The sequence below is a fragment of the Solea senegalensis genome, linkage group LG11, assembly GCF_019176455.1.
Source record: "Solea senegalensis isolate Sse05_10M linkage group LG11, IFAPA_SoseM_1, whole genome shotgun sequence".
NCBI classification, from domain to species: Eukaryota; Metazoa; Chordata; class Actinopteri; order Pleuronectiformes; family Soleidae; genus Solea; species Solea senegalensis.
The window spans coordinates 22,781,578-22,809,033 of NC_058031.1; the positions used below are offsets into that span (position 1 = coordinate 22,781,578).

General features: G+C 42.2%; 3 protein-coding genes across 4 annotated transcripts; all 3 read left to right on the top strand.

The window, feature by feature from the left end:
• Nucleotides 1-8,529: 8,529 nt before the first annotated feature.
• On the top strand, nucleotides 8,530-17,041 carry sars1 (seryl-tRNA synthetase 1). Of its 2 annotated transcripts, none has more exons than XM_044038874.1 (11): nucleotides 8,530-8,755; nucleotides 10,116-10,186; nucleotides 10,645-10,725; nucleotides 10,819-10,977; nucleotides 11,129-11,272; nucleotides 11,869-12,024; nucleotides 12,515-12,736; nucleotides 12,832-12,961; nucleotides 13,366-13,523; nucleotides 14,482-14,611; nucleotides 16,271-17,041. In XM_044038874.1, exons 1-11 carry the CDS (start codon nucleotides 8,620-8,622, stop codon nucleotides 16,465-16,467), a joined length of 1,584 nt encoding a protein of 527 aa, XP_043894809.1. In that variant the 5' UTR covers nucleotides 8,530-8,619; the 3' UTR covers nucleotides 16,468-17,041. The 2 variants fall into 2 exon arrangements, with proteins under 2 accessions (XP_043894809.1, XP_043894810.1); XM_044038875.1 differs by having other exon boundaries at nucleotides 10,648-10,725.
• An 833-nt stretch (nucleotides 17,042-17,874) lies between these two features.
• On the top strand, nucleotides 17,875-20,791 carry LOC122777559 (PTB domain-containing engulfment adapter protein 1-like). The gene is made up of 6 exons (XM_044038877.1): nucleotides 17,875-18,035; nucleotides 18,146-18,217; nucleotides 19,258-19,356; nucleotides 19,451-19,588; nucleotides 19,675-19,779; nucleotides 20,611-20,791. The coding sequence occupies exons 1-6, from the start codon at nucleotides 17,988-17,990 to the stop codon at nucleotides 20,662-20,664; spliced, it is 516 nt and encodes a 171-aa protein (XP_043894812.1). The 5' UTR covers nucleotides 17,875-17,987; the 3' UTR covers nucleotides 20,665-20,791.
• An 831-nt stretch (nucleotides 20,792-21,622) lies between these two features.
• LOC122777558 (transmembrane protein 106C-like) lies at nucleotides 21,623-27,367 on the top strand. The gene is made up of 8 exons (XM_044038876.1): nucleotides 21,623-21,721; nucleotides 22,622-22,872; nucleotides 23,209-23,272; nucleotides 24,606-24,765; nucleotides 24,891-25,031; nucleotides 25,464-25,513; nucleotides 25,580-25,633; nucleotides 26,438-27,367. The coding sequence occupies exons 2-8, from the start codon at nucleotides 22,656-22,658 to the stop codon at nucleotides 26,586-26,588; spliced, it is 837 nt and encodes a 278-aa protein (XP_043894811.1). The 5' UTR covers nucleotides 21,623-21,721; nucleotides 22,622-22,655; the 3' UTR covers nucleotides 26,589-27,367.
• The last annotated feature ends 89 nt before the right edge of the window (nucleotides 27,368-27,456 follow it).

Below are 27,456 nucleotides of genomic sequence, written 5' to 3' on the forward strand. Positions count from 1 at the left end.
CTGTGTTACATTACATTACATGTCATTTAGCAGACGCTTTTATCCAAAGCGACTTACAAAAGTGGGAGTGTTGAGTGTGTTTGTGCTGCAACGAAAAGGTTCCTCTGACCTAAACAAATTGCAGTCTCTACTGACCTTCCTCTCATCCGGTGTCAGTACTGCAAAAAAGGCTTTCTACAATGACAAGACTGACAATACCACTGACACCCGGGAAAAACTCTACTCAACCCTCCACCTCCACCGCTGGCTACCGGCAGACACCCGTGCATCATTTTTGTATTGACAAAGTGATGGCTATCAGCTCCAGTAAAGGGCCTCACCAATCTCCCAACATGCATTAGTTCTATTGCATCTTTTTCCTCATTTACCTCTCTCTCAGAGAGTGAGGCCTCTAAACTCCTTGCATGTAGCTGTCCTACCACATCCTCACTGGACCCCATCCCAACCAACCTCCTGCAATCTACAGTGTAGCGCCTACTGTCACAGCAGCAATCGCACATGTGATCAGGAACGTTTCCTGTCAAAAAATCTCACTCCCACACAGGTGGAAAACTATCGGCCGGTCTCTCTCCTCCCGTTCCTCTCTAAGACCACTGAAAGGGTGTTGTTCAAGCAGGTCACTGAATTCCTCTTCCCAAATGACCTCCTTGACCCCAACCAATCTGGCTCCAATAGTGGCCACTCCACTGAACCGGATCTGTAGTCTGTGACAGAAGCCTTAAAAGTAGCCAGAGCGGTAACTAAGTCCTCAGTTCTCCATCCTGCTCGACTTACTGGCGGCGTTTGACACGGTTGATCGCCGTATCCTATTGTCCATCCTCTCAAACATTCACTGGTGGAATGAGCTACCGAGCGCTACCAGAACAGTGTCCCTGTCTATGTTGAAGAAGCTCTTGAAAACCCTGCTCTTACATTACATTAGATTTAAGATTTTAAAAGAAGAATTAGCTACATAGAAGATGTAAACAAATTGGAGTTATTATTAGAAGTATTCTTCTTCTAATAATTCTATTTTCTAAAAATGAATAACAATAATAATAATAATAATAATGCTGCCCCCCACGAGTGCTTTATCAAAGTATTATCCGTTGCACACACTGGTGCCCGAACCATTGGACGGTTGTATGATTCACAGAAAGAATTCACAGAATTAATAGATTTGTAATATTTTTGCCGGAGGCTTTGATGGGGATTAAAGCATCGTCTGGGGCTCCATCTTGTCACAGGGACTTCATGGGAGTCTGGAGTCAGACATCAGGTACATTGTTCGGGGAACATGACGTGGAGGAACTAAGACTTTGAACTGCGATGGCGAGCTTTGAACTGCGTTGAGTAACTTTGAACTGTGAGGGGCAGTATTACAGGTGTATACCGTGTACAGCCCACTAACAGATAACTAGATAACTGCTGTTTGAGATGAGGATGGATGAAAATCAGCCACTGAGAAGTGCCACCGGTGCAGAAATGCCCGGCAGTTCAGCTGATCTGACAGCAATGACTTGGACAGTGTCCGAAAGGGAATCAATCTCAAACCAGCAGCTTCTACAGCAGCAGCACCTCCACCCAGGCCTGATGATGGCCCCAATGCAACACCAGACACAGGCTCCTGAGATCCCTGGTGTTTATCCCATTCCACCCAACTTCCAGCCTTTAGTCCTTCCTCAGTTTAGTGCTCCGTTACAGAACCCCACAGCGACCCCATGTGTTCAGCAAAACTCGGCTCACAGTGACAATGTGTTGATCCGACCCAATGAATTTATTGTGGCCGAGTTTAATCAAGGCGTTCATCCACTGACCGTGTCCTTCCACAGCCCCTGCTACCCTGGATTGTAAGAACTGCACAAAAATATCCTCATATGAACCGGTTCATGACAAAATGCTGAGTCTAATGCATAAAATGTAAACAAAAAGTCGACATCGTCCTTCTGGTTTGCCAGATGAGGACAACTCAGAAGTGAGAATATACTTAATAGCCACGGGGGGGGTGACCACTGGTTGAGAACAGAACCCGATTTATAGTGTCGGTAATCAGCTAGTATCGACCAAATCGCAAATCTCAAGGCTTTAAAACAAGAATTTGGAATCGTATGGGTAACGTAACAACCGGTTGCCACTTTAATGCTGTATCTGATGTCTGACCTCAGGTTTCCATGGCAGTCAGGAGAGCCCGTTGGAATGCAGTTATATCAAGTGACAAGGAGTAGTAAAGGTAAGGTTCAGAGGGAGAGATGTTGGTCAAATTCTTGCGTGGCGACCTGTCCAGGGCAGTAGACAATGGATGGATGGATGTATGAATGGGGAGCAAATATCAAAGGCAACCCTTTTTGTAGGAGAGGTCTTTGTCTACTATTCCTCTCCCTTCCAAAATTTGAGAAAACCCCCACAAATCATACATACAATATGCTATTTGACTGGGAAAGTTGGACGATCACTTTTCCAAGCAGCCGTGGTCAAGAAAATTGCAAAAACACCCTACGAATGAATGGGAAGCAAAGATAAAAGGCAGATTTCTTTTGCATTGGAACACAAATCAAAGGCAAATGAATTTCCGCTGCCCTGGTGACTAAAAATATACATCAGAATTGGCAATGTTGGGCTAGAACTTTTCTAACGGTTTGAGTAACCATGGTGAAAGAAAACCACCAAAAAATTGAGAAGAAGATCAAAGGCAGATTAAGTTTCCTTGCCTCGGCGTCCGTGCACTCTATTCTGGAGAAAAAAGGAAAACACGCTTAAACAAGATTTGACTCATGTTTCTAACTTTTTTTCGTGTTTTCCATTTTCACAGAAAAACAGGAAGAGAATGACAAACAAGAAAACAACTCAGATAATAAAACAACAATCCCCCAGGTTTGAACAGACTGAGTATTTTACTTATTTTAAAATGTATTAATTCATCTCTATTAATTCGAGGATCGTCTATCCTGGTCGCTTGGCATAGTCCTCTGATGTTACGGCTTCAAAGTCATCAAAGGGGAGATTTCTTTGAAAAAGTGCCTCAAAGGCACAAGTTTGTACAAAAATCAAAGTATAGAATTTCTTTGTATGACATCAGAGATGATCAAAGGATGATCAAGGATGATCAAACTGTGGAATAGTGAAAGAGCTTTTAATATAAAATTGCGGAATAAGTCCGTAACAACAATGGTTGACTGACCGTTGACCTCGGAATCCGTGTCAGATCAAACGTTTGTACTGGAACTTGCTTCACTTCTGAGGACAGAACGACAACGAGCAAAACTGTCAATTCTCATAAAATCATCCGGCAAAAATAGAACTTTCAAAAATAAGTGTAAAAATAAGAGAAGTCCTAGAGAATCATGCAGCTCTGTGTCGCTCTGAAGGTCCAGCCTTCCTCTTGACCACCAGTAACATTATATCATAAATGGAAGGAAGTAGTAAGAAGTGACCTGCTTGGCATTCCGTAGCGTGGTTCCGGTACGTTTTTAAATGTTTAAATCCAGGGTTTTCACATGTGTGATACTACAAACACGTCTATAGCGCTAGTTATCGCTTTAGCGCAAGTTGGAATTATGTAAAAGTTTTCGCTCCAAATCAGGACAAAAGAGTTCTTTGTAGTTACGTCTACGTCGTTATGATGCATGTGGAGCCGTCCTGTGCTTTGCTACGAAATATTTCCACACCGGTGATTTCAGAAGAAGCAGGAGGGAGTTCGAGTTTGATCAGTATGTTGCCCAAATCAGCAGTTGCTATGGTTACTATTAGTTGGCAGCAGCTTCAGGTTAGTGGAAGGAGGTAACACATGCTGGGATCGGAGTTGTATCCTCAATTCCACCTTTGCTATCAGAAGATTGTGGCACCGTTTCAATCGATATTTGATCTACAGTCGACCTCGCAACACCCCGAATGACTATGAACAGATGCTGCCCTCAAACTGTGGAGGGCAACTTTGCACCTTGTATCTCGGTCGTTTTCACACCTAATGGTCTCTGCTAGACTCGGTACGATTGGGGACTCTGGGGGGTTGCAACATTCAGCTGGTCCGAGTTTGCTTTCACACTGCACGGACCTTTTCAAAAACGTATTCCCCCTCCTCACCTGAGGCGGCGCTGCATCAAGAATCACCGTAGGAGTTCGCTTCTTTGGTGCGGATCAGCGTTCGGTTGCGCATTCACACCTACACAAAACGAACCCAGACTTTTCGATTAAGGAGGAGCTGGTGTGAATGCAGCCTTAATGTGCAAGCCTTTGGAACCCATTGGAAGAAGAATGAAAAGGTAGTAGTGCAAAACATTACTGAAAAGGTAGCATTGCGTAACAAGACGACGGACGCGTAGTGTGCTTGCCACTCCGTCTCACGCATGGCGCGCCCATCAAACGGCCGCCAACCACACCTAACACGCTTCCACGTGCCTGGAAGACAGTCATAGAGGATACACAAGGTAGATGTTCCGCTGGTGAGCGCCGCTGCACGTGTTCCTGCATTTTGACAATTTTAGTTCAGTGGCTCATTAGTTCTCAAAGACATCAAGGTAGAGTTTTTTTTCGTCCATACGTCCGTCAAATTAAGTCAACAATCACCACTTAATTTGTCCCTTTCTGACTTTTTACTCAGATTCATGAAAATGTTGATGGAGGAGGCAACGGGGACAAAGAAGACCGGGACAGAGGAGAGGGCAAGACGCTGGAGATGGAGAGCAGCTCGCCTTGGGAGTATCTGGACAAACTGTTCAGTACCGACGACTTCTTGAGAAACGTACGTTTCATTTCAATCAAACTGTACTTTACTGTCGCTCTGGGTTCTCCTTAAAATCAGTTGGAAAAATCAAAACCTTGTCATTATTCTTCATGCCACAAACTCACACACCTGGACACAATATCTGAACATAAGCTTTATGAAAGTTTATAAAAGTCAAGAACTATATAGTTATGGTTTAATGTCTCTCTCAGCTGGAGCTGAAGCAGATCACAGAGACCCAGCTGGATTCCCCTGATTGTTCTGAACCGGAGACTAGTGAACTTCTTCCACAGACTGAACCAGAGGAACAGGTAACATGATAACGTTTCAGCGTTCAGGCCAGTGCTTTACAGGACAAACAAATAAGGTTTAGGTCTTGAGAATGAAGTCATTGTTCTAGGTATTCAAAACAACCACATGATCAATCAAAAACTCAGTCAATGAACAAATAGTCATGGTTTTATGGTCTTTCTCTCAGCTGGAGTTGATACAGACGACAGAGACCCCGCTGGATGACGCTGATGGTTCTGATCCAGAGCCCTATGAATTTCTTCCACTGACTGATCCAGACGAACAGGTAACACGACTTATCTCTCTATTTATTCAAGGATCATTTATCTGTTCGTCTGTGTGGGTTGCTAGACTTGCCGATCAAAGGTCATTTTTTTTGATAACAATGTCTGTCAGTTGGGGCACCAGTTTGTATGTGACAGATCTGATCTTGCTGAACCAGCTGCTTCTGCATTCCGATATACAGTCGTGCCAACAGAGAGAAGGATTCTCAAGACAATGTGCCAAACATGTGATGCTGCGTCAGTTGCAGCCCAAGATTTGGGTACTGCGATGGTGTTTTTCAGTTTTGGGCTAGTGATATGTGGGTGGGTGAATGGGGTAAGGTTTTGAGACAAAAGTCATAATTCTGTGTACAAACACATTTACATTTAAGCATTTAGCAGACACTTTGATAGGACGTGTCTGCTAAATGTGTGATAGGAACGGTGGACTGATAGAGGGTGTGGAGGTGGATCCATGTGCAGAAGTAGGGGGTAGGGTGAGTGCCAGGACAGAAGAGCTTCTTGAAGATAGACAGGGACACCCCTGTTCTGGTAGCGCCCAGAAGGTCATTCCACCAGCGTGGAACGACACATGAAAAGAGTCTGGATTGTCTTGTGCGGGGTGTTGGCACCGCCAGGCGACAATCCTTTGGTGAACGCAGCAGTCGAGGGATAACATAAACTTTAGCAGAGCATTTAAGTCGGTGGGAGCAGACCCATGAAGCACTTTGTAGGCTAGCAACAGTGATTTGATGATAAACATAATACAAACTACTGAACTACTGAGAATTGGGACATATTTTGAGAAGATAGAAACATTGCAAAGAGAATAACATGTATATTGTGCTCAAGGGGGGTTATTTTTTGTAATAAAAGTAACTGAAGTAATCTGTTATTTCCATTGTTCTCTTGGTTTTTACAGCTGTTTGATGAGATGTGGAGAGAACTGTCACTCGAAAAGGACGACAATATCCAACCTGCCAGAGCAACGTGCCAGCAGCTCTCGGATGGTTCAGAGGAAGAGACAGCAGCGGGGCTGAGAAACGATAGAGCACTGGAGGAGGAAGCAGGAGAACAATGCATCACCATTGACTTTAATTTCTTCACCAAACTGGAGACTGCATTAGCAGCTTTAACTGAAACACCGCCAGAGATCAGTGAGAGCAACAAGTGTAAAGTGAAAAGACAAGAAGTGGGTGCTGCGCAAAGAAAAATCCAACAGTTGGGGGAGAAAAGTGCAATCAAGGCCAAACGCAGCTTAAGAGATGACGAGGAGAGTAAAGATTTGACAGAATGTCCAGCCAACATAGGTATGGTTTCTGAAAATTGGAGTCCCATCTCACTACTGATGTCTCAGAGGAGCCCAGAATCTAAGACATCAACAAAACACAACATAAAGTGGCAACTTGACCGAAGTGGCAAGAAAGCTTCAGCAGAGGCAATGCTGGGTGACAGCGCCGAGCAGAACCGTCCGGTGATGAGCCCAGAGAAGAACTGCGAAAAGAATCCAAAATCATCCCTGATTCTGCATCCAGAGCTGACTCGTGAGGATCGGCGACAAAGCCAAACGGCAGCACCAAAGGAAGACAAAGCAGAAAGAAAGGGTGAAATCACAGAGATGAAAACGTATAAAGATTCGCGAGATAACCATCCGCTGCTGAAACCAAAGCTGCTTTCTGAGAAGAGTCCAAAGTTATCCTCAATTCCACATCAGGAGTTTGTCCTGGCAGATCAACGACAAAGCCAAACGGCAGCACAGAGGGTGGACAAAGTGGAAAGAAGACGTAATAAGTCAAAGGACAGCAAAATGAAGCTATACTGGCAGGAACCTGATGGTTCTGGAGAGTCAAGTGTGAGCGAGGTGGAAAAAGCGGAGACCCAATCAGAAATCCTTGAGAGGCCGCTGAAAAGAAAGCAAACAGCTGAGGCAGAGATAGACTCAAAGAGAGCTAAAGAGCTGACACCAGCACAGGCTGAGGAAGACCTTGAAAAGTGCGAAGACATGGACCAAACCTTTGAAATGGATATGCCGTCGCACGACACAGGAGGCAAAACCAAGTCACACATTGCTTCATATTCATCAGGTCTGACTGAGCAAGAGACCTTCACGGGAGAAAGAAGTGCAGAGCAGAAAGCAGCAGATATGGAAGCATTAGCGGCATGTAGACGGAGTCAAAGAGGAAAAGATCCTTGTGAGAATCAACCGCAGCTCGTCAAAAGGTTACCAACAAATACGGAATGTAAAGGTGAAAAGACCAAAGGAAAGACGGGAAAGGGAACACAGCGGGGAAGAAAGAAAATGGATATTCAAGGAAAGAAAGACGAGAATTGAGCAACAAACAGGACGTTTTTATTGTGCCATAGATGTTTTTCTCCAAAGAGGATGAAAGAGTACACTCTCACTGCTTAATGTCAAATAGGCTATTTATACATTCTCAATAGGTCTGTAGCTCAAAATTTGTGATATACACTTAAAATGATGGGTCTTCAGGAGTTAGCTCGAGGCAACTTGCCTTGCTTCAGTGAAATTAGGGAATTCAAAATTGCCCCTGACTATAACAGGTCTTCTGTACTCGAGTTGTACCTGCAGGCAGGTACTGTAGGAATATTTTGAAGTATGAATTGTTGAAATCATGTGAAAACTAATTAGAACATGGACATTTCTCCAGATAATGTAGCTGGTAATGCTGTTTGTCTGTCTGTTAATGTGTGTTTGACCTGTGAGTGTTTTACCTCAAAGTTGCAGAAAAAGCGAATGCTAATTCACTATGCTAGTAGCATGTATGTTGTATAACATTTTACATTTTGCATTCAGTCAAAACCAATACATGTGACTGATTCAGTGTTTGTCACCACGAGCACCACAAGGCATTACAGATTGCACACATGTGTGTTTTTGTGTACCTACTATGACAAATCTCCCTAAATCTCAAAGGGTAAGGGAGGTAGTGAAGGTAAAATGGCGGCAAATGGTTATGGAGTATGGAGAAGATGGATGAACAACAGATGGAACCCAGCAGTAGTATCCTCATGGGCTTAAGAATTACACACACTGGGCCTTTAATTTACCACCCACTCATAAAGGCAACAGGAAAGCAATAATTGAGAAATTCTGACTCAGCATTCCCAAATAATGAGTCATTATTTGATAAAAAAGTTTTTATTGTACAGCAATAGGGCTGAGCCATCAAAGCAGCTGTAATCCGCTGTCTCACCACTAGATGTCACTAAGTTTCACTCACACCGTACCTTTCGACGACTTGATCTGCCAACCCGGTTGTGTGTAGAGTAGTCGTGTGTCATCTCTGACGCCGCGAGCTCATTCAGTCTCTCCCGGCGTGTGTGAGAGAAAGACAGCGTGGAAACATGGTGCTCGACCTGGACCAGTTTCGTACCGACAAAGGCGGCGACCCTGAACTCATCCGCGAGACTCAGAGGAAGAGGTTTAAAGACGTGGAGCTCGTGGACAAACTGGTCGCCGCAGACACAGCGTGGAGAAAATGTAAGCGTTTCTGCCCTTTTTATAAAGAAGAAAGTGGCTAACGTTAGCGCGCTTGCTAACCATGCTAATATTAGCGTAACGTCAGTGTTGCAGTGAAGTGGAGTAGAGCTAACGCCAGTCTCCATTGGAGAGTCTGCTCTATTTATGTTGATCACATTGGAATATCGTCCTGGTTACATCACATTTGGGATTTCAAATGACTCGTTGACTACTCAATGGCAAATCTTGAATACCGCTCACAGACGTATACAAACAGTGTTTGTGAATATACTTTTTAGGATTAATTTATTGGACTGCTACGTTAAGAGCGAAACCGAAATTTGGAAATTTTATGCGTTAGAGTGCAAATAAAGGGCTAAAATTCATGCCGAATTAATCAACAACATGGTTTTTAACAGTTTGCAAAAAAAACAGCCTCGTACAATGTGTACATACTTGCCAATCAGTTATTCTAATACATTTCCATTATATGAGTTGAGAGGAAGGGGGCACCTGCAACGCTAATGCTAGCGTATCTTGCTACTATTCAGACCATGTAAGTGAGCCGAATGGTTAAACTCGACTTGTTTATGTGTGTTTTCTCAGTTGTATACATTTAATATGTGTACACTGAGAGGAAATGGCTGTTTACTTAAGTGGTGGCTAACGTTAATGGTAGGTTAGCTTAGCGATGCTGGGTAGCGACCATGCAATCTGATGCAATCCCAGGCAGCGACATGTCAAACTCACCTCGCCCTGCACTGCAGCCAAAAACTGTGTCAATTTGATCCACTACGTGATCACATTCAATTATTGTGTCTCTACATTGTTGTCCCTGTTTGAGTTAAAGTGTGTTTGTGTGTCTAATTGTGTATTTTGACTGTATTAAGTGTGGGTTGCTACTGACAACACAACATCTGGGTGTTACCTGGTCACCGTCCTGCTACTGCAGCTGTTTTTCTCTCACACTGTCTGTCTCACACACACACACACACACACACACACGCATATTGACCTCTATTATTTAAACAGCCTTATCCATAACCTTATCCATAACCACACATTTTAAATGTTCACTGTAAATGTAGCCAGTTCCTCAAAAATTAGTTTCTACCTCATCAGGACCAGGTTTTGGTCTCCATGAAGACTACTGGTCCTGACAAGGTCAGTGTTTGACAGAAGAAAGGTCCTAAAGGGGCAACAAATACAAGAACACACACACACACACACACACAGGTTAGCTCATTCCCTATGATTCATCGCCTGACTAGGGTTCGGGACTTTTGGAAATATTCCATGTTGGTAACTTTTCATCTGAATGTTTAGGGATTTTTTTACAACCCTTAATCCATGTCTTATTTGTAACTTTTGCTCCCAACAGGTCGCTTCACCGCAGACAACCTCAACAAAGCAAAGAACCTCTGCAGCAAGAGCATTGGGGAGAAAATGAAGGTATGCTAGAGCTGCTTCAGACACAGAGTTCACATAATTTGGTAGCATCAGTAGCTTTCACGACAGTCGTGAGGTCTCTGGCGAGGTTTCCAGGAGAGAGACAATGTCTGGCGTGGTCATGCAGGAGGCTTAAGTGGAAGCTACATGAACTTAGACTTTATGACCTTTGACCTCTCTATGTTGTGAATAAATGGAGATATCCTGCACTTTTAACTTTTCATGTTTAACGTGTTTGTTTTCCTTCAGTTAGACAGATATGGTGATGTATCGCTATCTGATTGTCGTGTAATATATATTGGCACAGAATCGTTGTATCGTGATATTATTCGTATCGCGCGGTGCCCTGTGATTCCCACACTCACTTACTGTAACTGGTACAAAAACGTTTATGTGCAGAAGAGGAAGTTTTTAATCGGAGTAGTTAGTTTCCCTTCTCCATTTCTCTCATGTTAATGCAGAAGAAAGAACCCGTTGGCGACGATGACTCTTTACCCGAAGAAGCACAGAACCTGGAATCTCTCACGGCTGAAACACTATCGGTATGACCGTCTGTCTGTGTTGTTGCTTTTTACAACTCTCATTTCCTTTTTTTTTTATTTTCTCTTCACATTTCTTTGGGTTTTCTGTTTTAGGCCCTGACGGTGACCCAGATCAAGAAGGTGCGTTTGTTGGTGGACGAGGCCGTGGAGAAGGGTGACAGTGAGAGGATCAGGCTGGAGGCGGAGCGCTTCGAGTATCTGCGCGAGATCGGCAACCTGCTCCACCCGTCTGTGCCCATCAGCAATGATGAGGTGACACGAGTTATTGAAATTGATTAATGAATGTTTCGTCTGTGCACCCGTAGTTTATTCCATTACTTGGAATACTTTTCTAGATATGCTAATAACTAATAATATATATATAATAACTAATATATCATGTGTGGTGTTTTCCCACTGACAGGATGCAGACAATAGGGTGGAGCGCACCTGGGGCGACTGCACCGTCCAGAAGAAATACTCCCACGTCGACCTGGTAGTCATGATCGACGGCTTTGACGGGGAGAGGGGAGCCATCGTGGCTGGAAGCAGAGGCTACTTTCTGAAGGTGAGTTCAGATACAAGCCACTGACACGTGTGTGTGAGGAAGTATTCAAGCAATAAAGAAGCACAAACATGAAAGATAGTGATGTATAACTTGGAACAGATTCATTTAAATGAGGGCTGGGAGAAAATCTTATTACGATATACTTGTTTTATATTGTTCAATATGGATTTTCAGATGTTTGTGCTTCTCAAAGAGTGAGAGTGACAATACACTGTAAATGCACTATATTTAAATAAAATATAAAATAGAATCTACTGTTTATGGTCTGTATGACATGATCCTAAAATACACTTATTATTGCCTTTTCATTTTCAGATGAAAATTAAGCATATTTACATGTTTGACTCTAAATATACAGTCAAATTCTGCTATATCATAGATAAATAGGCTTCTAATTAAAGAAGTGTAATTAAATCATTAAAGAGTTAAAAGTGACTTTTTTATATTTCACTCATTTATTCACTGTAATAAATATAAAAGTCCCCACAGACGCCGTATCACAATATGATGATATCGAACAGCTAAGCCCATAATGTGCTCGCCACCTTCCTCACATTATATTGTTGTGTTGTATTTCCTGTGTTGTCGTCACGTAGGGGCCGCTGGTTTTCCTGGAGCAGGCACTCATCAACTACGCCTTGAGGATCCTCCACAGCAAGAAGTACACCATGCTCTACACGCCGTTCTTCATGAGGAAAGAGGTCATGCAGGAAGTGGCTCAGCTCAGCCAGTTTGACGAGGAGCTGTACAAGGTCTGAAAGTCCTCCACTGAATGACTTTTTTCATTCCGTTGGCTTAGATTATATGTCTTGTGTATGTATATATATATGTGTGTGTGTATATATATATTATATATGATATAAAGCCGTAAAGATACTAAATTCTTAAGATATTGTAAACTTGAGCATCATGTTAGCTGAGCTTTTGCTAAGGCTGGTTTTCAGTGTTTTAACTACCTCGTACAACCGCTCCTCCCTGAATGATCAATCCAACCCAGCCACAGCATGAATTTATTCTCATTTAGCTACTGTATTAAGTAAATTATTTATTCATTCATTCATTAGGATCCCCATTAACTGTGCCCTAAAGCACTGCGTCTCTTCCTTGGGCACACAATTCAAAACTTACCGTGCATGTACAGTAAGGAAAGGAAACAAGACAAAACTTGAATTATGAAGCAACATAACACCAGTTTGCTTGATCAGCAGATTACAGATTAGTTTTAATCCACCCCTCCATCAGGTCATCGGTAAAAGCAGCGAGAAGTCGGACGACGGTGCCATCGACGAGAAGTACCTCATCGCCACCTCGGAGCAGCCCATCGCCGCCTTCCTGAGGGAGGAGTGGCTCAAGCCCGAGGACCTGCCCATCCGCTACGCCGGCTTCTCCACCTGCTTCAGACAGGAAGTGGGCTCCCACGGCCGAGACACCCGCGGCATCTTCAGGGTGCACCAGTTTGAAAAGGTCAGACACCAAAGATCGACATGACAACCAGTAATACTGGCGTGAAGCCTTTTTAGATGTTTGAAACTGATCTGTTGAGTTTTCTCCTCTTCCAGATCGAGCAGTTTGTGTACGCCTCCCCTCACGACGGCAAGTCATGGGAGATGTTCGATGAGATGATCGGGACGGCAGAGGAGTTCTACCAGTCGCTGGGAATTCCTTATCGCATCGTGAACATCGTGTCCGGTAGGACAGACACACTTCTTTTTGTGTAGTTTATGTCCAGGAAACTACAAAAATAGACCGTAGCATTTTCAAATCTAAATTTAAATAAATCACATTTAGTTAATGACGAAGGCCGACAAGTCAGGAAACAACGATAGCCTTCCTATTCTGAAACAATGTCGTTCTTCTTCGTTGTTCGCTGTGATGGTTTAATTTGCCTTTTGTGGCAGCAAAACTGACCTAAATGTCGTCACAGGTTGATCATCTATCATCAATGTAAGGATCTGTACTCTGTAGGTAGTTTTTTTCCCACTCGTGCCGTGGAATTAAAACGTTCCAAACTCGTCCACAAAGTAAGATCCTGCATCATGATGAGACCGTGACGTCAGCTGACCGTGACGCTCCGCCTCTTCCTGTCCTCACAGGTGCCCTGAATCACGCGGCCAGTAAGAAGCTGGATCTGGAGGCCTGGTTCCCGGGCTCGTCGGCCTTCAGAGAGCTGGTCTCCTGCTCAAACTGCACCGACTACCAGGCCCGACGCCTCCGCATCCGCTACGGACAGACCAAGAAGATGATGGACAAGGTGAGCAATCGACGCTAACCCAGACGAGCTCCTGAGCTCACCCTCATGTCCTCAAAGTCTAGTATGAAACTGGGAAGGTCTTCAGTCTGTGTTGGGGCTGCGGTCCATGTTATTTATTTACATGATAACACCCGAATGCTTCAGTCAATTTCACTTAGTATCTATAAAGATAAATGTACCTTTTCTTAATTTTTCTTGGTAAAAACATTTCACTAACCCTGCGAGAAATCTGGGCGTGAGTTTTGATTCAAACGAAAGGTTTGACGTGAACTCCCTCGTGTTGTGCAAACCTGTTTTGCTCAACTCGGACTGACTGGAAAAGGGAAACACAGTCGCAGCTGCTGATTCATGCTTTCATTTTGACACTCTTTATTGGGGACATGCCCAGAAGACGAACCCAGAACTGGACTGACTCCAGCTTGTACAAAATGTTGCTGCCAGGCTTCTAATGTGGCTCTACACTGGTCTACACAATAAAAACCATGTGTTAAGGTGTCTGTACAGTCTGATCACAAGTAGGAATATTAACCACGGTAAAGCTTTTTTTTTTCTTTCCGTAGCTGAACTTGAAATAGTTCTCCACATTTTTATCCCCTCACGTCAGGACTGTTGCAGTTCCTCTGTCGGTCAAAAGACCGCTCCTCGTCCACACCTCGTGCAAAACTCAACTGCTCAGACTTTTAACAGATCACGAGAGAGCAAGAACATCAGTCCCCTCCCCCAATGATTCACTGAGTCAGCTTCTCAGTACCGTTCATTGCAAAAGTGAAAGTTATCTTGGAAAAAGAGGGCAGAAAAAGTCATTCGTTGAACTCATGAGAGTCGAATCACTCGTCAACACCCACTTTAGCAGGAAGGCTTTTTACCAGAATGATTTTGGTGTTTTGAAAAGTGCTAAATAAATACTTTTATGATCAATAACGTTACTACTTTACTGTGTGTCTGTCTGCGTGTGTAGGCCGAGTTTGTGCACATGCTGAACGCCACCATGTGCGCCACCACGCGCGTCATGTGCGCCATCCTGGAGAACTACCAGACTGAGGAGGGCATCGTCATTCCAGAGAAGCTCCGGGATTTCATGCCTCCAGGTAAACGACACTGAACTCACTCTGAGGGATTATACTCCGGGGTTTCCCATGGGTACGCAAGTCTCAGAAAACTGTTTTGTTTGGAATTAAGTGAACGTCTTGGAGATGTTTTTTAATCGGGAGTCGCTCGATCTGATAACAAATACATTGGAAATAAGACTCCAGGCTGCGTGAACACCTGATCCAAGTGTCAAATGGCACAGGTAGTTACAGATTAGGTTCAAGTTTGTTTTTAATAACATGTGGCTTTTGAATGACTAAGAGATTCCATTCCAACTTTCTGATGATTCATTTTCTCTGAGTTTTGACTTTAATCTCAGAATTCTTTAAATCAGTAACACTTCCAGAGATCTGGGCGTCCACTAGGTGTTTGACAGTCAAGTGTCTCAATGATGTGCACACGTGTTTTGCTCAACTGCGACTTCACTGGAAAAGGGGAAACATGTGGTCACTGATGCCGATCTTAAACATGTGATTCGCTCGGACTATTAAAGTTCACTTTAGTCGGGACTCGTGCTGCGTTTCTCAGAAACTCGGACGTCGAACGTATCTTTGTTACCAATACCAGCCGATAACAGCGCTCTTCGTGATGTATCTGTGCAGCAACACGTCTACGGATAAACATTTAACAGTACTGTGCGTACGACCGGTTTACTGTGAAACAAAAACAAGTGTCATTAACCCTTTTTAACTGATTTTTAATTTCTTATTTTTACCAGAAAGGGTCAGAAAATAATCCTGTAATTAAGTTCTCTTGCCCATTTTTCCCAAGAATAACTTTCAATATCTGGCACTTATTCACAATTTATTGCATGTTAAAATAGTGTATTAACAATTTAAAATGACGGAAAACGTAAGTTTTTTATTTAGACACCAGATTTTGCGAAACTTATGTACAGGCATTTTTCTGACTCTCTTCTCTCTGGTGACAAAGACACTGATTTGAGTGAAATTACCTTAATAACCACACATTGGTTTTGACTTCCGACTGTATGTACAAACGCTTACGTAAGTGCAGTAAAGCAAAGGGAGCCTGCGCAAAACGTGTCGTCTGCAATGCGCGTTAAAGGGTTAAAAGTAGCCGCTCTTGTGTGTGCTGTGATGTAACATTGCTGTTTTTCTTCAGTTTCCAGACATTATCCTTGAACTATCACAGACTAAAAACAGGTGTACATTTTATCACATGAGCCTTTAACTCTTCAAAATCGAGTAATCTGTCGATTATTCTCTCTAAATGTAAATATGTTCATGTTTATGTTTCTCCCAAAGAAACTGAAAAATCACAAAACTTGTTTTAAAAATGTAAAGAAAACCTTGAACTGATTAATCGATTATCAAAATGGTTGACGGTTATTTTAATAATCGAGTCATTGTTTCAGTCCTGCAGCACAAATAATAAATGCTATGCCAAGTTAAAGTTATTAAAAGGGGGAGGAGTCTGGGATAATGAGCCTCACTGTAATTGGACAAGAGGGTGACACAATTTGAATGCAGTAGCTGGTGTTTGACCAGAGAGGGCAGTAGATTCATGAATAATTTTAATATTTGCACCTGGATCAACAAATAACATGAATACACATGTGCTCTGGTTTACACCTAAAATAAATGGACTGGTAACCTTTTTAAATGATGGTAATTATGTTTCGTCTCGTCCTCTAGGTTTGACAGAGATCATTAAGTTCGTGAAGCCTGCGCCGATTGATGAGGAAGTATTGAAGAAAGCAAAGAAACAGGAAGGAGGAGGAGGAGGAGGACAAGGAGGAGGGAAGAAGAAGAAGAAGAAGCAGGGAGGAGGAGGAGGAGGAGACCAAAACCTGCCCAACGCCATGGACAACATGTCCGTCAACGACTCGTAGGCTCCAGCACGCTTCACCTCGCCGACCTCGCAGACACAAACTCATGGGACCGGAAACGATCCACACTTAAATGGTTCTGGCTCCGTCTCGTGTGTGCGTGTCTGTGTGCCAGGACAGTTGTTCATCTCTTCATCTCAGATGGTTCCTCTCACACGAGACGAAGACATCGCTCTGTGCTCTCACCCACTTCAGTCCACCTCACATCTGCAACCACACTGAGCCTAAACCCAACAGATTAAAATGAAATTAAAAAAAACAACCTGGATTCGTCTCTGAGAGTGCGATGTTTTCCTGCTCTTATTACGTTTTCAAAAAAGTGAGGCTTCCAAATATTTACCGATTGATCGCTGTCCAGCTCTTTTTTTGCTTTAGGCTTTTTGTGGTTTCTCCGATCACTGTCATTGTTTTCAACCTCCGTGGCTCGATGATGTCATCAGCGTTGACCACACTGTTGTTCACTGGCTTATTATGGCTGAAAAAAACCTGCATTATATAATCATGACATAAAGTTATAGTATCTATGATTGATGAAGTGGTTCACTGTTAACCAATAAATACAGGTGATGTAAAGGTCTTCTCTTTGTGATTGTTTTTTTCCCTCATCTCACAGCTGTAACAACTTCCACTCTTCTTCTAGTTGGAGGACTTTCCTCAAGATCGATTTTGGACGGGAAGGTTCTAGTTCACAATCTCTGGTCCAGCTCATCCTTAAGGTCAGGGTTCTGTGCGGGGCCAGCCAAGTTCTTCCACACCAAACAAACAAAAGTCAATAAAGGGGGTCTAGAACCCAAAGCCTGATTGAAACACCTGAATTCAGTACTTCAGTAAAAATTTTCATAACACGTAGTGCAATTCATGGATTCATGAAAATCCCTGGTTTACTTATTCAAAATGTTATTAAGGTGAAGTAGCAATGGTGTAAAAATAGTCTGTATAGGCTGTATATGATGCAATCATTTGCTCTTGATTTATGTGATTTATTCACATGAATTGGGTCGCAATAACCAGGTAACATCAGGTTTACACCAGTACACCAGATACTAGGTTTACACCAGTTACCAGGTAACTTTCCCTAATGGAAAAGCAAAAAACATGAGTAGAGTCGAGTTGACCTGTATGAGGGGAAAAGTTTCAAACTGTGAGTGCAGTAGCTGGTGTTTGACCACAGAGGGGCAGTAGATGCACCAGAAAAAAAAAATCATCACACTTTTTTATTACTGGACACCAAACTGTGAAGATTTTGCACTTGGATCAACAAACAACATGAACTACATACACACATACACTGGTTTATACCTGTAGGGAAAAGAGTGGTTTGAGGGTTTGACTTTAAAAACAAATGAAATGATGGTTGGATATCTGATAAGGCTGCAATAAGGAAGACGTGAAAGTGACATATTAACTCCAACAGACTTTACACCCTGCGTTTTATTTTCTCATACAGTCAGAACTGACAGACAAAGGAAAAGGGTGAGAAATCTCTTCATGTTTGTTGGTTTTTAACGTCTTGTTGTGCAGAGATGAGCGACTTTTCAGACGATGACTCCGAGATCTCCTTTAAGGTGAAGGTGTGTATGTAGCGACTTTTTTCACCCGAGCAGGACGACAGGCGTTCTCCGTGTGCTGTGGTCACGTTCACTGTTGGATTCGTCTGTGTTTCCTTTCTCATACACTGCAGTTTATCGGGCGAGTGGAGGTTGTTCGTGCTGCTGGTGTTCAGATCCTGGAAGAAGCCGCTCAGACCCTGAAGGTCAGTCATCACTGAGGGGATTTACATTATATTTATGGTCATTCAGCAGGTTGTACACTCACTGTAATTCTGTGACATCAAATTCCTGCCGGGTCACACGGTGGGGTAGTGGTTAGCACTCTCGCCTTGCAGCGAGAAGACCCGGGTTCGAGCCCCGGTTGGAACAAGGGCCTTTCTGCATGGAGTTTGCATGTTCTCCCCGTGTGTTCGTGGGTTCTCTCCGGGTTCTCCGGCTTCCTCCCACAGTCCAAAAACATGCAATGTGGGGATTAGGTAAATTGGACACTCTAAATTGACCGTAGGAGTGAGTGTGAGAGTGAATGGTTGTTTGTCTCTAGCTGTGTGTGGCCCTGTGATGGACTGGCGAACTGTCCAGGGTGTAACCCGCCTATCGCCCGATGTAGCTGAGATTGGCACAGCACCCCCCGCGACCCTCTGGTGGAGGATAAAGCGGTTAGATGATGACTGACTGACAAATTCCTGCCAAATCTTACACACTGGACCTTTAATAAAAAGATCACCCGATGAAAACGAAGCTCACTCAAGTCTATGGTATCTTAAAAATACGTTTGCTGCTTTATGTCGCTCTCTGACAGCCCTTTCCACACTGTAAACCCAAGGTTTTTGTCAGCTGCATTACAACTGCACCAAACTCTATAGAGAAAATCGTCAATTTTACGTCACACTCACACAAGTCTTTGAGCCAACGTTGCCTCCATAAGTCAGTTCAAAGACGTTATACTGTGACTTTGGTGTTTGAAATCCTTCCTTCAGATTTACCTAAGTGACCGTAAGTTACCAAACAAAGCAGCAGTAAAGCAGCAGCTCCTGTGTCAGCATGGGCTTAAATCGCTGGTTTTGTGAATGGACTTTGGTGCAGTAGGAAAACTTGGATGTTTATCAGTGGAGCTTTATGTTAAGTGGCTAAAATCAGTTTTTGCCTCATGTTCCCACCCTCAGGCATGTTTTCATTGAGTACGGACTGTAGTGCAGATTGAGTTCATGTTGTCCTTCTCCTCTCTTTGTCTTCTCATCACTAGACGCCCGATCAATTCTCCTCAGAAAAGGTGGCAAAGAAGAGTAAAATCCACCTCTTCCTGTCTCGAAATGGGATTGACCTGTTGGAAAACAAAACCAAGGTGAGCCAAGGCTGAAGTCGTGTCGTACAGTCACCAACATCACAACCTGGACATGTCTTCTCACTGACCTCACTGTCCTCTGTCTGCTCCTCAGTATCTGTTGTACACATGTCCCCTCTCCACCGTGTCCTTCTGTGGAGTCCTGCCGTCCTCGCCCAAAGTGTTTGGCTTCGTGGCGCAACACCCTGCAGCCGACATGTTCCACTGCTACCTGTTCCAGAGCAAGAAGTTTGTGAGTGACATGATGATTTCTACTGTGAAAAAACACTGCAATAATCTCTTTACTCATATTTTGAATTCATTTCTTGTTGTCCTCAGTCTCATGTGCTGGTGTCAGTGATTGGCGATGCCCTTCGAGCATCAACGCAGGAGAAGACCACCAGAGGGGGACGAGACCTGATAGTGGAGGCCCTCAGACACAAGGTTAGTCCTGTTTATTGGACTAAACAGCTTTATTTTAGCCACTTAACTAGAGACTCACTTAGTAACATCTATGTCTGCTTAAGTCTGCTGCTTCCAGGACCGGCCCAAGCCTTTATAGGGTCCGAAGCAGAATGTAATTTTGGGGCGTCGTGTCCCTGAACTTGAATTAAAAAAACAGCAGACATTGTATTTGCTGAAAACAAATAAACCATTTTATTTTGAAATAAAACCAGTGTGTGGTGTGGTGACACTGAACTTTAATAAAAGATAAAATTGTTTTTAAGATATATTTGTACGAGTAGAGAAATAGACAAACATGAATTTCTTCCAAAAACAAACTATTACAAAAATGTTGTTCGATAAAAACAGAGAGACATTTACTCTTTTATACCAAAGTTTTGGCCACTTTCTTACCAAAATCATCAATTTTACATCAGCGCGCACAGGAGCTGTTGATCCTCTTCTGTGTCCATGTTATATTGTGACTTCAGTGTTTGGAATCCTTCCTACGGTTTTGATTGAGTGACATAAACTTAGCAAACATGGCAGCAGTGGACCAGTAGACACTGAGGCCCGTCAGGCTAAAAATGATCATTTTCTCTATGGACTTTGGTGCAGGAGAGTGAAGCACATTACAAACATCAGTTTCTATTAGGAAATATCTGTCTTATTGCGATGAGGTAATGAGATAAAATGTTAAACGACTTTCTTAAGACATCAAAGACTTATGCAGGCATAGATCTTATTAGATTTATTTATTAATGGCTGAATTTGAAGGAAAAATAACACCACTCTTATTTAATGAGGTCTCTTTTCTTCACTGTCTTTCAGAATAAAATGCTGCAGAGAGAAAATACTGAGCTGAAGAGAAGACTCGCAAACTGACGCATAATAGCTGCACCTGTTGTTCACACAGAAAATACTTGGAATGTATAAAGAAAACTACATTTGTTGTGTTGTAAGGTGTGAATTAAAATTGTTGATGGGAAAAAAAATAAAAATGTGTTGTTGGTTTTCCTGCATATTTACGTTTGAATCCTACTGTTACACGCATGACAGTAGATGGCAGCAACGGGCTACTAATGTAGCTCTAATCATGTGAAACTCGACCAAGAAAATAAATCACTTTGGGTCGGTTTTATTATGACATTTACGGAAGAAGAACATCTTTTTGGGAAACAAAATTAAATAAAACCAGAATACTTGAAATTAAAGTCTGAATAAAGAAAATGATAGAAAAAAGTTTAAATTTGGAGACAAAAGTCAGAGAAAAAAACGTTGTGGCCATAATCCTCTTCCGTAGAATTCCATGTTAATATATTTAATACATTTAAGACCAGTGGGTTTATGTTAAGTATTTTAACAGTTTGAAGTCAATGTTATCAACACACGAGCTTCATGACGTTTTCAGAATTGTGTACATACTAGTTCCATTTTGTGTTTTATAACGTTTAAAACAAGTCAAAAGGCATTGATATAAAAAGCCACGTCATTAAATTGATATTTGTGTGGAAAAAGGAGTGAAATGTCCATGTTTTTACCACCTTTAAAAATAAAACCGTTAAAAATAACTAAAAGTGGGTTTCAGACAGTACCGATACGTTAAGTTGTATATGACGTTTATTTATTGAGAAAAGTGGAGTTTAACTCTTATCATTTAGAGTTTTGAGAAATAAAGTAACGAAGTGTAAAAATGTGTTTAAACGTTTGGGAATAACTGTAATTTCACAAATATATATAGTAGTATAATAGTACAACAACAGATTTAGTTACAGGTACTTGAACGCGGCGGAGTGTCCATAAGTTCCAGGGTACGTGAAGGCACCACGGCGGGAAGACACACACACACACACCCTCGGACACGCACGCGGACAACAGAGTGAACAGCAGTGTAAATAAATGAGTCATTGATGGCGGCGTTGACTCGCTAACACCCAGAGAGGTGAGTTAAAGTTTGTTTAATGAAGCTAACTAGCATTAACTATCGTGACAACATTGCGGTTAAAGTTAGCAGCTAGCGGCAAACTTTCACCACCGCGCTTGTTAGCGTAGTAGCAGCCGGAGTTAGCTTAACCTTTAGTGTAAACTAAGTTTTCATGTCTAAAAGGTTCGTCATTCCGCGTGAGTCAGCAAATCAAACTCTAACCTCACGCGAGGCGGTTTGGATTAAATGGCGGACACTGGAGCTACGCGATATTAGCGTAACAACACGCAATAATATTATCATCCGATACCACCATACCGCGATTTGACCGGGCGATATCGGTATGTAAATAAATTATTAGTTAATAATAAGATGTACGCTTTCAATGGAAAAGTGTGTCAGAGTGAAAATTAGAGCTGAAACAAATGATTATTTTCATAACCAATTAGTACTTGTTTGGTCCTGAAATGTCAGAAAATGTCGAAAAATGTCAATAATAATTTTGGTTTGTGGACAAAACAAGACATTTGAGGACATTATCAGCTCCAGATTTAGGAAACACTGATCAACAGTATTTGCCAAACCGCTATTCGTTAACTATGGAAATAATAATTAGTTTCTTACAAGTCCAGCAAAAGCTTTAGAAACCAGTAAAAATGATTTTGAAATGCATTCTGGGAGCAACATTTAGAATTATTTCCAGTGTTTCCAATTTTCACAACTTATTCGTATGTGCAAAAGCCCTGAAGCACTGTCACATAGCAGGAATGTACTTTATATATATATATGTATATGTTGACATTTCAATTATGGTAAATGTTTGATTTACTGCGAACCCTAGTGGGCACAGCGTTGTATATCACAGCTGATCTGTTGCTCATGAGTCGGTTCGCTCTAATTTTTGTCCCTCACCCACAGACGGGCTGTAGTCAGGTGTCAACGTCACGGCACCATGGGGACACGGTGGTCTCGGAGCGGCAGCAGCATGTCGCTCCTCCCTGAGAGGCAGGGCTGTCAGCGGTGGAAGGAAGACGGGAACTGCGACGACGACGACTCTCTGGACGGCCTCATCAGGCGGGAGGACATAGCCCAGTTCCCGTACGTGGAGTTCACCGGGAGGGACAGCATAACGTGTCCGACGTGTCAAGGCACGGGACGGATACCTTCAGGTGACTGGACGGTGGCCTTCACGTTATGGGTGGACGTCTATGTTCTATCCATTGCTGTTCTATGTTCTTGCACAGATTCATCAGTGTTTTCGCCTCAGACCAAACCACACTATTGATAATTCCCTTCACAGCCGCGCTAGAGAAACAAATTCTGCAAATTCTTATTTAACACAAATGTTTTAAAGGGATAAAAACGGATTCATTCTTCAAATATTGGCCTGTTATCAACCACCACTCTCCAATTATTTCTGTGGTTGTTTATTTTTAGTGTTTTATACACAGATCAACCACAGTCTTAATGGACTGGCTGTAAACCTGTTACCTTTCTCCTCACAGGTCAAGTGAATGAACTGGTTGCATTGATCCCATACAGCGACCAAAGACTGCAACCACAAAGAACGTAAGTAAACGACGACCAAAGAAATGTTTATTTTTTTGATAAACGATCAATCGAGTACTTGTTTGGTCCAGAAAATGTTAAGAAAACGCAGAGTTTCCAAAAACGTGGAAATAATGTAGCGGTTTGTCCACAAACACAAAATGATTCGGTTTTAATAAATCGATTAATCAATTAATCTTTGCAGCCCTCACGGCCACCACATGGTAATAGACGTGTCACAAATAAGGTCGTCATTGGAGTGGAAAGATTTGTTTTTATAATTATAGTCCAATGTCCAATGTCCAATGTAAGTTGTCCAATCACAGGACAGTTTAGAGCGAGTGGGCGTTCCTATTGCACAGATATCTACTCCAGCTGTGGCCATGTCTTCCTACGCTGCAAATAAACCTAAAAAAACAATCTAAACATACTCTAACCCAGTACATTTGTGTTTTAAAAACCTGTGAATTAAACTCAACAATGAGCTATTTTTCCCAGCGATTGCAGCTTTAACAGACACTTACACACAAAGTCATTGTGTTGTTTTAAAACACGTCATTCAAATATGTGCAGTGTAACTAATGAGATCAACAAAAGTGGAGTCAGGAGACGATAAACAATGAGTCCACTCGATGGAACCAGATTGTAGATTTTCTGTTCACAAGAAGAATCTGCTGATGTGAACAAACCTCAAAATGGTTCCTGGTGCACATACAACTTCACTTGAGCTGCTTGTCCATGATACAGTTCTAGAATTACTCGGCTCTACTCGGTTTGGTATCAGTCACTGGTACTTGTCGGAGATTAACCCACGTTTTTAGGATTGTTAAGTCTTTTTTAACTGATTTTACAGTTCAGCAGTGTTCCGCTTGCTCCTTGTGTCGGACATCTCTTCCTGTGACGCCACTCTCGCTGTTGATATTGTCAGAGAACTAGTGGAGGGAGGAGGAGCTGAGCGAGTGAGCGCAGTAAAAAGGACAAATCCGACAAATCTATTTTCATTTTTTTAACATCGACCAAACAAATAAATCCGATTTCGATTTAAAATCGATTAATCGTACAGCCCTACTTCATACATTCTATTTTTACAAATTTTTATAGTCTAAGTGTTAATATGTTTTTATATTGAAAATGTCTTTTTTGGTAATGCATGCTTATTATTTATTATCTTTATCTATGTAAATTTCCCCACTGCGAGTCAAATAAAGGACTAGCTTATCTTATAGTTCCTCCTCAAAGTAGATTTTGGAATTATAAGTAGATTTTGGAACTATAAGTAGAATTAAGTAGATTTTTGGAACTTTAAGTAGATTTTGTAATTTAAAAATAAGTAAAACTTCCATCTCTCTTCCAGGAAGCTGTACGTGGTGTTGTCCGTCGTGCTCTGCCTCCTGGCGTCTTCGCTCGTCGCCTTCTTCCTCTTCCCTCGCCCGGTGGTCGTGGTGGACAACGGGATACGCTTGGTGACCGTTCACTTTGACCACCCCAACATGAAGGTCCTGATGAACATGACGGTACGGGTTTTTCTGGATTATCATTGAAAAAAAAAAAGGAGAGGGAACTAGTCGGCAGATTGACGAGATAGTTGTTTTGTTAGTTCGTGTCTCTTGGTTTTGACTGTGCTCTCTGTTCTCCTCAGAGCACGCTGAACTTCAGCAACCCAAACTTCTTCTCCGTGCTGGTCCAGAGCATCACCTCTCAGGTCCTGTACATGAAGACAGTGATTGGGACTCAGCAGCTCGACGACGCCACCACCATCCTGCCACTCAGTCAGAGACAGGTACACGAAGACGCTCCAAGTGCAGAAACGGCTCGTGGCACAAATTCATGCGAGGAGCCTGTCGTTATCCTTCAGATTAGAATTATATCTGTGGATTTGCGGCCATTTTTGAGGGCGTGAACATGCATAAAAACATCGCATGGAGGTCAGGTCGGGCGAAAATGCGATATTGGCATAGTTCCCAGACCCGTGTGTTGCTCAAGGGCTCTATAGCGCCCCCTAAGGTGAAAACAGGCCAAAGTGACTTCCACTGTATTCCCAGAAACTTGGTGGAGAAGTTAAAGATTTGCACCCTACTTAAATGAGCTGGACACATGAACTTGTCTCTGTGGTGCTGAGAGAATATAAAATATTCGTAATACTCTTAGAAACATTAACAAGACAGTTTTGATGACGAGTGTCATCGTCTGACCTGGTCTAAACCTTCCGCAGGTGAACTACACCGTCAGCGTGGAGATTGGCAGCAGCGCCCCCTACGTCTAGTAAGTGTCGTCACTGTTGTGTTGCATCAGCAGTGAATTCTCACTAAAGCGTCTTTGTCTTTTCAGTGCCTTCTGCACCATGCCCAGCATCAAGGTCCACAACATCGTCATCTTTGTGCAGTAAGTAAATCCTAACATTTCATTTCACGTTGTTTTGTTTCTGCTCTTCGTTCTGTTGTTTTTGTGCCTTTTAGCTTTAGCTTTGAAAGAAGTACTGAAAAATACACATGTTTTATATATCCCTCACAAAACAGCAAATAGTTCCAAATGTTCTCCATATAATAGACTACTGGTCTCTTGATATATAGTGTATACATATATATATATATATATATATATATATATATATATATATATATATATATATGTATATATGTATGTATGTATGTATGTGTGTGTATATATATATATGTATGTATATGTGTATATATATATATATATATATGTATGTATGTATATATACATACATATATATGTGTGTATGTATGTATATATGTATATATATGTATGTATATATATATATGTGTGTCTGTGTGTATGGTGTGGTCAGTCCCTCCAGGACTCTGGTGATTTCATGATTGCATCAATGAATGCAAAGTCAGCCTATTACCCGTCTGTCTGATACCGATATCAAAAACTCAGGGATCTACTGATACTGATATTATTCCTTTAGACTGTTTATGAGCATATGAAGCTGTCATTTCAAAGACATAATTCTCCAACGGTGTCACAGACATTGAAGAAGAAATAAACAGCATCAAACATGCTTTTTATTTACATTTTTACAGATATATAAGATTTTTGGATTGTATATGGATATTGACCGATATCATCCGATACTGACCGCTAACGACCGATATCGACCGACCGACCGTCGCCACGCACCGCTGTAATCCGTCTGTCCATTTGTCCCCGTTTTTTCAGAACGTCGGTGAAAACCTCGTACATGGTGCGAACGTCTCAGAACAGCCTGGAGGCGTATCGCTACATCGACTGCGGCACCAACACCACGTACCACCACGCGGCTCGCGGCCGCCGCTCCTCGGCGGCGTCCTCCAGCTTCGCTCTGCTCTGAGTGGAACACTCCTCTAATCCCAATCCTGTCAGATTAAGCTCCAGGAACAATCTTTCTTTTTTTAACCACTAATTCGACAAACACAGTTTTCTGTGTGAGTGACGGCGACGACGCCCCCTCCCGGTGGCTGCACAGTGGGACATTCCAGAGGAGACGGAGGTTGCCAGTTGAAAAACATTAAGTTTTAATTACTGAGGTCAGTAACAGAGTTTGTTTCCTTGTTTCCACGGCAGCCGCTCGTGGTTTTTACTGCTCTTAAAGACGCCTGCGATGGAAGAGAAGAGGCTCAACTCAACTCAACTGAATCTTGGGGGGAAAATATTAAACGGGTGAGTTTTCTGATTAACCTTCATTTCAAAATTCACTTTTTGCACATTTAAAACTTTTTCCACAACTTTCAGAAGTGTATTTACATTTTAATCAGTAAAGGTAGAACAAATGGTGCAAAATAGAAGAAATAAACAACGTTCTGAAGCTTTAAGGAACAGAATTATATATATATATATATATGTATATGTATATGTACATTTCCTACTGGGTAAAAGCTGCTGATGTTTTTATAAAAAAGGATATTTTTTGGGAATTTAACGAGACGGGTAATTCTTTTCTTTTCTTTCGCTGTGTTATTTAAAGGTTTGGCATTTCCACATTGATTTGCTTTTTGTTTTAAATGAAATGATCTAATCTGGTAAAGTCCGAACACACTGGTTTTTTAGATTGAGGGTCATTGTGTGTGTGATATAGAGCGGAATATTGTTCTCACACTGGATTTAATTTAACGTTATCAGCGACGACATCATCCCTCACTGTGGTATATCACTCTCTCCGCATTGTTTCTCACTCACGCTCCTGCTGCTGAAAAGATAAG

What these genes read in the sequence shown, in the direction of transcription:
- sars1 (XM_044038874.1), top strand. Translation starts at nt 8,620, where the DNA reads ATGGTGCTCGACCTGGACCAGTTTCGTACCGACAAAGGCGGCGACCCT. An exon ending in TCACGGCTGAAACACTATCG is followed by an intron (nt 10,726 to 10,818) that starts GTATGACCGTCT and finishes TTTCTGTTTTAG; the next exon opens with GCCCTGACGGTGACCCAGAT. An exon ending in TGCCCATCAGCAATGATGAG is followed by an intron (nt 10,978 to 11,128) that starts GTGACACGAGTT and finishes TCCCACTGACAG; the next exon opens with GATGCAGACAATAGGGTGGA.
- LOC122777559 (XM_044038877.1), top strand. Translation starts at nt 17,988, where the DNA reads ATGAGCGACTTTTCAGACGATGACTCCGAGATCTCCTTTAAGGTGAAG. An exon ending in AGATCTCCTTTAAGGTGAAG is followed by an intron (nt 18,036 to 18,145) that starts GTGTGTATGTAG and finishes CATACACTGCAG; the next exon opens with TTTATCGGGCGAGTGGAGGT. An exon ending in TGTTCCAGAGCAAGAAGTTT is followed by an intron (nt 19,589 to 19,674) that starts GTGAGTGACATG and finishes TGTTGTCCTCAG; the next exon opens with TCTCATGTGCTGGTGTCAGT.
- LOC122777558 (XM_044038876.1), top strand. Translation starts at nt 22,656, where the DNA reads ATGGGGACACGGTGGTCTCGGAGCGGCAGCAGCATGTCGCTCCTCCCT. An exon ending in CACGGGACGGATACCTTCAG is followed by an intron (nt 22,873 to 23,208) that starts GTGACTGGACGG and finishes TTCTCCTCACAG; the next exon opens with GTCAAGTGAATGAACTGGTT. An exon ending in AGGTCCTGATGAACATGACG is followed by an intron (nt 24,766 to 24,890) that starts GTACGGGTTTTT and finishes TGTTCTCCTCAG; the next exon opens with AGCACGCTGAACTTCAGCAA.